General features: G+C 43.1%; 1 protein-coding gene across 1 annotated transcript; it reads left to right on the forward strand.

Annotated features, from left to right (window-relative positions):
• The first annotated feature begins 1778 nt into the window (after positions 1 to 1778).
• CDCA4 (cell division cycle associated 4) lies at positions 1779 to 5510 on the forward strand. The gene is made up of 2 exons (XM_056851635.1): positions 1779 to 1908; positions 4687 to 5510. The coding sequence occupies exons 1-2, from the start codon at positions 1870 to 1872 to the stop codon at positions 5434 to 5436; spliced, it is 789 nt and encodes a 262-aa protein (XP_056707613.1). The 5' UTR covers positions 1779 to 1869; the 3' UTR covers positions 5437 to 5510.
• Positions 5511 to 10259: the final 4749 nt, after the last annotated feature.

The following is a 10259-nucleotide window of genomic DNA, read 5'->3' on the forward strand; positions in this document are numbered from 1 at the left end:
AACTCAGTTTCCATTTTTAAGGCCACTTCCACTTGTCATTTGTTCAACTGAAAAAGAAGAAGAGTTGGTTTTTATACCCCGCTTTTCTCTACCTTTAAGGAATCTCGAAGTGGTTTACAATTGCCTTCCTCTCCCCACAACAGACACGTTGTGAGGTAGGTGGGGCTGAGAGAGTTCTGAGGGAACTGTGACTAGCCCAATGTCACCCAGCGGGCTTCATGTGGAGGAGTGGGGAAATGAACCCAGTTCTCCAGATTAGAGTCCACCGCTCACGTGGAAGAGTGGGGAATCGAACCCGGTGCTCCAGATTAATGTCTGTCGCCCTTAACCACTACACAACGCTGGCTCTCTGTTGCTGCTGTTAAGTCTCCCAAGGTGTGAGTGCTTTTAAGGCTTTACATTTCAGCATGCATGGGGCCTCAGGGTCGGATGCTATAGAGCAAAAGCAAAAAGCAGGCCTTTTCCCCACCAGCCACCTACAAGTGCTGAAAAGATGATTGGGGGTGCGGGGGTTGAGGGACCCTGCATGAACTAAAACCCATGTAAAGTAAGGGGGCTGCAGTGAAGAGGAAGTCAGGCTTTTTCTTACCTCATCAAAGCCTCTTACCGCCATAAAAACTTCATGTTCCTGAAGAAGTGCACAGGATCCAACCCTAAGAGACCGAGCTACGAAGTGGGACGTTCGAAATCATACCAATAATCACTTGGTGACCACTTTTCTCGGTGTTGGTTCTCCAGAGATCACTTTTATCCTTACGTTGCCTGTCTTACAGGGTTACTGCAAGGATCGCAGCATTTGTGAAGTGCTCAAAAGCACTTCTCATTTGATGTTGGAAAGCGCTGTCAAGTCTCAGCCGACTTATGGCGACCTCATAGGGTTTTCACGGCAGGAGACGTTCAGAGGCGGTTTGCCATTGCCTGCCTCCACATAGCAACTCTGGACTTTTTTGGTAGAATCCCATCCAAATACTCACCAAGGCTGACCTCGCTTAGCTTTCAAGATCTGAAGAGGTTGTACTACCGTTGGCTATCCAGGTCAAGGCGACTTCTCATTTAAGAAGAAGAGTTGGTTTTTATATTTCTCTTTGTCTCTACCTTTATGGAGTCGGAAAGCTGCTTACAATTGCCTTCCCTTCCCCACATACACATAGAGGTATCTCTCTGAACGTAGAGCTATCTCTCTGGCCAGATTTAGCGTTTTGCCATCTGCGCTACTCGGAAAATTATTTTGTCGGACAGGCTGTGCCCTTGTGACAATTGTATATAAACAGTTGTTCATGTGTTATTTTATTGCAATTTCTACACAATCTCATAATGAACTAAGCCCCCTGTTGGTAAATAGAATCTGAATGTCTCAGATTCTTTTAACATTATATATTGAACAATCATTCACCCCAAATATTGGAGACGGTGGCATAGTTTTTAAAGTTTTAAAAAGCCCGCCAAACAGCTAATTAGATGGCAGTATCAACAAACTATTTCTCAATGTAACCACCTTTTAAGAATATTATAAAGGGCACTTTGTAACATTTCCATTTGTAACCTTTTGAATTGTGTTTTTATGCCAATAAAGGAATGGTTATGATGATGATGGTAGGTGGTCTGGTAGATATTAGCTGTTACCAAAGCGGAGAGGGGCTTTGCAGAGTATTTTAACGTGCATTCTTTTCTGTACTTTGCTGCCAGTTTTAACATGTTATTAAACTGGAGAAGGAATGTATATGGGAAGAAAATTGGGTGCTCACGTATTTCCTGCATGTGCTAAAAGGATTTGCTGCTTGAATTGACTGAAGATGCATTTATTTCTTATCTACAACTCTCAGGTAGGTGGTGCTAGAACACCTGCTGTATGGAATCTTGTTCTGTAATATGGGGGAAGAGGAAGGAGTGCACCAAACGCAATTACTGGTAAGTAACTTGCAGTTTATATGGACTAAAGTTTGCTTAGTGACCATTATCAAAATTAGTAAAGGTGCTCACGCAATGCTATTCTTACTCGCCCCCCGGGGAAAGCAGAAGTGTGTGTGTGTGGGGGGGGTGAGAACTGAAATATATGCAACACTGATCCTTACAGAACTTGATTTTAATGTCCTTGGTTTGTATCCTGTGGTTGACAGTCAGAAAGCAGCTACTGCCTTTGTCAGCATGCTTCCACTGTCATGTTTGGGCATGCACGTTTGAGTTCTCAGCGCACTCTGGGCACCCTTTATTGACTAAATTGCTCTGTTCACCTCTGGAGCATGTTCATGTGGAAGCATGTCTAAAAGGAATTATGGGAACAGTTTTGCTGGGGACTAGGACAGGCTCCTCTGACTGACAGGGTGTTCCTTGGAAGCATCCACTGCAGGGTAAAGAGCAAAAGACATGGTCCTGGTCAAGGATACCGCTTGGGTAGTGGTTCAGGGTGGTGGTTTGGAGCAGTGGACTCTGATCTGGAGAAGCGGGTTCGATTCCCCACTCCTCCATATGAGCAGCAGAGGCTAATCTGGTAAGCTGGATTTGTTTCCCCACTCCTATACATGAAGCCAGCTGGGTGACCTTGGGCTAGTCACACTCGCTCAGCCCCACCTACCTCACAGGGTATCTGTGGTGGGGAGGGGAAGGGAAGGAGATTTGTAAGCCGGTTTGATTCTTCCTTTAGCGGTAGAGAAAGTTGGCATATCAAAACCAACTCTTCTAATGGCAACCAGTCTGACTTTAATCTGCTGACAATTACATGAATGAGTAGAGGAGAAAAGCAGAGGTGACTTTGAGGCTCGTGGCTGTTTTCTTCTTGTAGTCCCTTGCACAGCAAGCGGGAGAGACAAGAATTCATAGACTGGGAGAGGAATGTGGATGTGGCATTTACATCTTGAGGGGATTAAAAACCATAAAAAGCAGTAAGGCTTGGATCTTGCTGGGGAAGCCTCCCTTGCACTTTGAGAACTTACTGGGCTCTCCATGTAGTGTAAATGAGGTCTGTGAGAGAGTCCTTCATGGAGAACAACTACAGGAAGAAGAAGAAGAGTTGGTTTTTATACCCCGCTTTTCTCTACCTTTAAGAAGTCTCAGAGCAGCCCACAATCACCTTCCCTTCCCCACAACAGACACCTTGTGAGGAAGGGGGAGCTGAGAGAGTTCGGATGGAACTGACTGGCCCAAGGTCACCCAGCAGGCTTCATGCGGAGGAGTGGGGAATCGAACCCAGTTCACCAGATTAGAGTCCGCCACTCTTAACCACTATGCCATTCTGGAAAAGCTTTTCAGGTTGGCTTATGACCTGTGTGATCTCATGGAACTGCTAGCCCTCATCTCTCCAGTGGTAATTTTCTGGAGAAGAGGAGTACAGATAGCTGGCTGTTCTCAGCTGAAGTATAGGCCCCCATAAACATGGCCGAGTAAGTAAGGTTATAACTAAATACAATCTCCTGCCCCTGTGACACTCGTAAATTAATCTGGTGACTATAAAGAACGGCTTTCTCCATAGGGGCACCATGTCTCGTTGCTGCTCATTCGTAGACATCTGGTGAAGATGTGTTTTCTGTGCTGGGTTACAGATACCGTAAAATAGCGCTTTGTTTTTAAAGATGGAGTACAAAATGAGCCTGTGCTAACTACGCCCTAACACCAGAGCTTGTCTTGGCTGGTGCCACGATGGCTGGACACACCTCCTCATTAAATAATTCAGGACAGCTGTTTGCTGGTCCCCGGCGAATTGTGCTAGAAAGGAGTGGCAATGTGGAGACTAAGCCCATTAAGGAGTAGCTATTCTGTATTGATCAGATGGTAGATGTACCTGGACATTGCACTTGAACGTGACCGAACTGAATTTTTTTTTATTAATTCCCCCCCACCACCACATATTATAAAACATACAACAAAAGGCATACAAACCACACAGCATAACAATTCTGCCTGTCAATACATCTCTAGGACAAGTTACTGTTTGTGTTTGTAATCTTTCTAACCTGAATAAAACTGCATTGACCTGCTATAGATTTATTTATATTTTTGCTGATATCCAAAGTTAGCTTGTATGGAATTTAAAAAGTAGGGGTGTTTTTTTTAAAGAAAAAAATTAAAGATGATGAAATGCTTTCATATATCATAACCTTATATAGTTGTCGTCTCGGATTATGGCTTTCTACTTAGTTGAATTATTTAGCAATGTATTCATAATATAGTTTCCAGGTGTTTGTAAAATCTTCTCTCAGTTTTTTATTAACAATATTCGTCAGCTTGGCTGACACTACATACTCTGCAAGTTTATCTAGCCAATTACTCAGAGTTGGAATATTTTCTTGTTTCCAGTTTTGAGCGAGGACCATTCTTGCTGCAGTAATCATATATCTGAACATTTCTGATTAGTTTTTCTCAATCTCTGGTGGTAAAAATCCTAAGAGCAGAGTTTTTTGGGTCCAGCAAAAGGTTCCTCTTTAATATTTTTTGTAGCTCCAGGTACCCAACTGAATTTTTTGCTTAATGGGCATCTGCAAAAATTATTAGCTGTTGGAAACCTGATTTGCTTAATTGCTGGTGCTTTTAATATTTGCTTGAACAGGGACCACAGTGAACGACCGCTTGATCTCAACATTGTTATAATCGGGCTTCTCGGAGTTTTAGAATCCCAGCATCTTTTCATGAAGCAGGTGAATTTGTTTGGATTTTGCATTCTCTTACGGTCTCTCGCTCTGCTGTTCTCAACAGGACACAATGTTTGTACGCGGACTGAAGAGAAAATGCATTGACGGAGAGGAAGATATCGAAGGAACTTTAGCTGGCTTTAAAGCTATTCCTTCTTACAACCTACAGCGCCAGTCACTACTGGACATGTCTCTGGTTAAACTTCAACTGTGTCACATGCTCGTCGAACCTAATCTCTACCGTTCGGTACTTATAGCTAATACGGTACGGCAGATCCAAGAAGAAATGACCCAAGACGGGACTTGGCAGATGATAAGCGCACAGAGTACAGGACCGTCTTCTTTGGACCGTCTGGTTTCGACAGACATTCTCTGTCGTTCTTCGAAGGAGCAACCTGAAGAAAAGCTGGTCCAAGGTTATAGTGGCTTCTCAAAAGACTTTGAAGACACGCAGTTACAAGGGAGCTCAGAAATCTTACGGCCTGCTCCAGTGCAAGCTCCCAGAGACCTTCAGAATAACGTGTGGGAAATGGAGTGCCCTGCAGAAAACAGAGGAAATTTCCACAAGTCGTTAGATCAAATATTTGAAACCTTAGAAACAAAAACACCCGATTCTGTGGAAGATCTTTTTTCAGAAGTCGACAGTTCCTATTACAATCTCGACACGGTCTTAACGGGGATGATGGGTGGCACGAAAATGGGACACTGCGACGTGCTCGAGACGTTTCCTCAAGCGAGCACCAGTTCTAACTCTAACTGTAAATCGGAGCTTAACGAGCTCGATCATTTTGTGGAGATCCTGGTTGAGTCTTGAGGCTGAGGGTGAAAGTGACGTCCTTTGAGGAAGCCAGATGCGGAGCAGTCACGCTTTCAGATAGCTTGTTCTCTCGGAACTGCACACGATCTTCCCACCCCACCCCCTCCAAAAAGCCCTTCATTTTTCAAAGCTCTGTTAATGTATAAAATTAACCTGCAGTTCGTAGCGTCTGATCTGTAAGTACGTATTTCTAATGTCCACAATTCAGAGAAGCTTAACTTGGCACGAGTTTGTGTCTTCCGGGGGCTTCATGTTTCCTCTTTAATATCACGATTCCCACTCTTTCCCATGTCACAAACTGCTAAGAAAGCTCCTTAGCGTTTCACTCGTAGCTCGACGTCTCCCAGGGCACCTGGGTGTGCAGGGTTGATCACACAGTTCTCTGTATTGTGCCCATCCAACTTCCCCCCCCCCTTGGGTTCCGACACTTTGAAAACTGACTTAGTTTGCTAATCCCTTCTAGCCTTTAGAAGAGAGATTTAAAATATTGCAGCAGTATTTCTTCATTGATCACTTGTCTTCCCTGAAAGTTTTACTTGTTGGGGGGACTCGGCGTATGAAAGGGAGCTATAAAGTTCTCCGTCTGAGCCTAAATCCAAGTTCAGTCGTGTTCAGACTGAAAACCTTTAGCGGCCTTTTGTACTTGCTTCCACTGTTTCTGGACTTGAGCGATTACCGTTTCAACTAATTGGTCTGAGGACTGAAAGCTTGGTTTTCTTCCTTAACTCCAAGGAAATACTTCACTGACTTGTATCCTCTGTTTGTTTACCACCTGGCTCTTGAAGAGCCAAAAGCCATGCTTCCCAGTACCCAAACTCATTTTTCTCCCTGTGATTCTTATTTTCTGGGTTTTTTAAAATATATATATATATATATAGTTATAGTTTTTAAAAGCGTTTTATCAGTGTTCAGAATTTTCCAACTATTTTCTGAAGGTATATTTTTGCTACAGATCTTCCGTCAACTGCTTTTTTAGTATCCTGATCTATTTGCAGTTGTATTTTTTTAAATCACTTTGTCGAGGGGAATTTTTTTCCACCCTTGCCACAGGCCTCCCTTAGCTGGGTAAAAGTGTGTAAATATGCAACCTTAACGTAGGATCAGCTGTTGGCATTCCATCTTAGAGAGTAGTGTGTGCTTAAGAGAGCAACGCTAGAGTTATTCTTGATACTGCTATTACATAAGACATCGAAGGAGGAGTTCTGTGAGAGCCCTCGATGCATTTATGCTCCGATCTAAGCCGTGTTTCTTGTTGCCTTCAAGCACAGATTGTCAGTTTTATTTATATATATTTATATCAAGTGAATGTTTTTTTGAAGTCTACCATCCTACTCGCTCTGTGTTTGGGAAAACAAAATGTCCCTTACCTTGCACTAACTGTTACAAGACTGTTACAGAGGTCTTTTGAGGGTGTCCTCTAAAAGTGAATTTTCTCCATCTTCTCCGAGGCATAAAATCCGTGTCTGGCTGAACCTTGATTAACGGAGGTCATAGCAACTGGTTAGTATTTGGTCCCCAAAATAAAGCTGCCACCTGCGTGAGCATAAAAGCATCTTCTCGTAAAAGGAGGTTCGGTGAAAAGATGCATCACAGCTAATAACACTTGCAATAAAAATGCCTGTTTTCACATCGGTAAACTGGTGAAAAGGAAACAACTTTGTGGTGGGGAAAGAATTATGAGAAGTCTATGTCTTTTGTGGGGGGGGAATTTAATGAGGGTTTTTGTTTTTGCTGTCTAAACTATTTTAGCCACTTTAAACATGGATTTGCAGTGCACAAAATTTGGAAATACTGCTTGCTTTTTTTTTTTACCATTCTGGTATCTGACTTTACATGAACTTTCAAGCATTGGGCCGTCTCCCCTCCCAGCACAGAGGGTCTCAAATGCTGCACTGCCTTTCTGTTAATGGAATTGCTAGAGCCAGTAAGGGAGAGCCGTTGGGCCAGCATTCCCACCATATACAGCCTGAAACATCTATTCAAAACATAAAGATCCTTGTCTAGTGTACACATGGCTAACTGTCTTTGTCTTAACTTCGGCTGCAGTCCAAAACCCTTCAGCGCAGCTAGCCCTTCCTGAGCTTAATAGGGCTGCTTGCACGGAACTGGTTTCTAGACTGCAGCCTTAATCATTTTAAGTGCTTTTGAAGCAACTGACTTGAAAATGGCATTGTATGTTTCCCAGTCTTGGCAGATAAATGCCTATTTCTGTAACTCGCGTTTTGTGTCAGACTATGCGGTTTGTAAGGGGACCTTTTTAAAGCATTGGAAAATGATTAATGTCTTTTTATATTAAAGTTGAATATGAAGAGACTTCTGTGTTTCTTGGTAGACTCTTTTTTTTACAGGCTTTAGCACAGAAATTATTATAGCTAGCTCATATTTAAAAGCCTGGGTCCATGTGACATCTTCATGGGTGCGAGTGGTATTTCTTTAATAGAACAATAAAGACATCTTGAATTAGAAAGTTATGAATGGATGCTGCAGAGAGTAATTGACCCTTAAGAGGATTCAAACATCTCCCTCTCTAAAAAACAAACTGGGAAATCACATTGAATATGAAAGTAACCAATTATAGATCAAAGAGTCTGCAGCACCTTAAAAGACTAACAAATTTATTGTGGCATAAGCTTTCTTGAGCTCAAGCTTTTTGGTATCTGAGAAAGTGGACCTTGGATCATGAAACCTTATGGCCCAAGATATTTGTTAGTCTTCAAGGTATTGTAAGATCCTTAGCAGTGTCAGCCTGTAGCAGCCAAGCAATTCTCCCCCACCCCGATATTAAATATAGAACATCATGCTAGCTCTTGAAATGTGCTAAATGCTGCCTGCCATGAATATTTAGTTAAAGGTAAGTACCCTGCGCAAACACCAGGTCATTACCGACCCATGGGGTGACATCACATCAAGAAGTTAACTAGGCAGGCTATGTTTAAGGGGTGGTTTGCCATTGTCTTCTCCAGCCATCAATACCCCCAGCAAGCTGCGTCCTCATTTTACTAACCTCAGAAGGATGGAAGGCTGAGTCAACCTTGAGCCGGCTACCTGAAACTGACTTCCTTCCTCCCATGTAAGTGCTTTGGATTGGAGTGTAAAAATCCTGTGCCCATTTATCTTGGGAGCAAGCCTTGCTGAGCTCTCTGGGTCTTCTGCATAAACATGCTGTGGAGCCGCAGTCCTAAACATATTATCAAGGCCCAATTGCTATTCATAATTCTAACAATCCTGTTTAGGATTGGGTTGAGTCTTAATCTGCTTTTGTACTTGAATTCCTGGGGGGGGGGTTATCCAGGGGCCCCATTAATTTCATTGGATTGTAAGCAAACATGGTTAGTGTGTGGCTGATTTAGAATGCAATCTTCTGTTAAGGCACTTAAATTGTTTTGCGTAAATGAGTATCTTTTGTTCAATAGTCTGCCCTGATCCTAGAATTTTCTAATGAAAATTTTCTAATGAAAATTCTAGTTAGTGTGTTTCCCGGAAACTTGCCTTCTGTCAAATTGATTTTCATGTTATGCTAGCAAGAGCCTGTAATGTTGCATTAATATTGATTGTTTCATATGTTCTAGTTAGGAGAAAATTGGCTGTCAAATGTTAGGAAACATGCTGTACAAAATTTATTCCAGAGTTCCCAGACAATCGTGTAGCACACCAGCCTTGCATTAAGGGCCTGGCTGAATATTGAGTAGGGGTGCTTCGGAAACTACAAGAATTTCCTTTTCAGCCTTGGCAAATGGCCTAAAGCACATGCAGTTCCAAGTTCTTCAGTTGCTTCCAAATAAAAAGGTTACAGGGATGGATTACCAAATTTACTACTAAATGCCACGTAAGCCAAAGTAGGCTTTGTTTTTTAGAAGATGAGTTACAAGTGTTAAGTCCTGCCTTCCCAAAAATCATACTGCTTGGTTAGTTTGAGACCTATTTTATTCCTTGCAGGGTGTTTTCTGGTTCTCCCAGCCTGTACGTCTGTGTGTGTGCCTCCTTTTTTTGTTTCACAAGTTTCCCCTTACATTGGTCATACATGTGTAGAGGCTAGAGTGTGGGAAGAGGCCATGGCTCAGTGGTAGAGCCCCTGCTTTGCATGCACAAGGTACCAGGTTCAATCTCTGGCATCTCCAGTTAAAAGGACCAGGTAGTCGGTGATGTGAAAGACCTCCGCTTGATATCCCGGAGAGCCGCTGCCAATCAAAGTAGACAATATTGACCTTGATGGACCAGTGGTCTGATTCAGTATAAGGCAGCATCATGGGTTCATGCTATATCATAGGTTGTTACAACCCTTGCTAGGTGATGCTTGAAATTTCTTCTGGGAGATAAATACTACCATTGGGTATTTGCACTTGCCACTTTCAAAAGCCATGGCCATACTTTGCAATGGTTTCTACGTCCATATTGGGTTTCATAGCCATTTTAAGTTGCTTGCCATGTATGGAAGGAACAGCCGACTGGCCTCGACCAGGGCCAGGACTTTCTCTGCCCTGGCCCCTGCCTGGTGGAATAGCCTCCCTAGTGAGAGCAGCAGGGCCCTGGGAGGGTCTTCAAGAATTCCACAGGGACTGCAAGAGGGAACTATTCTGCTGAGCCTATGGTTGAGGCCAGCTACGGTTCTCCCTATAAATATTGGCCTCCCTAACCCTACACACACACAGTCTGCTGATCCCCCCCCCCACCTTGTTTTAGACCATCCTGGGATTTGTCTACCTGCTCGCCCGGCTGGATATTCGCTTTTTTGGCACCACTGGGCATCTTTGCCCTTATCAGAACTGTAGTGGGCTGTTTTAACTATAGTTTTAATGTTTTTATTCTGTTTTTATCAGAGA

Source organism: Euleptes europaea, chromosome 6 (genome assembly GCF_029931775.1).
Source record: "Euleptes europaea isolate rEulEur1 chromosome 6, rEulEur1.hap1, whole genome shotgun sequence".
In the NCBI taxonomy this organism is placed as follows: domain Eukaryota; kingdom Metazoa; phylum Chordata; class Lepidosauria; order Squamata; family Sphaerodactylidae; genus Euleptes; species Euleptes europaea.

What these genes read in the sequence shown, in the direction of transcription:
- CDCA4 (XM_056851635.1), top strand. Translation starts at nt 1,870, where the DNA reads ATGGGGGAAGAGGAAGGAGTGCACCAAACGCAATTACTG. An exon ending in TGCACCAAACGCAATTACTG is followed by an intron (nt 1,909 to 4,686) that starts GTAAGTAACTTG and finishes TGTTCTCAACAG; the next exon opens with GACACAATGTTTGTACGCGG.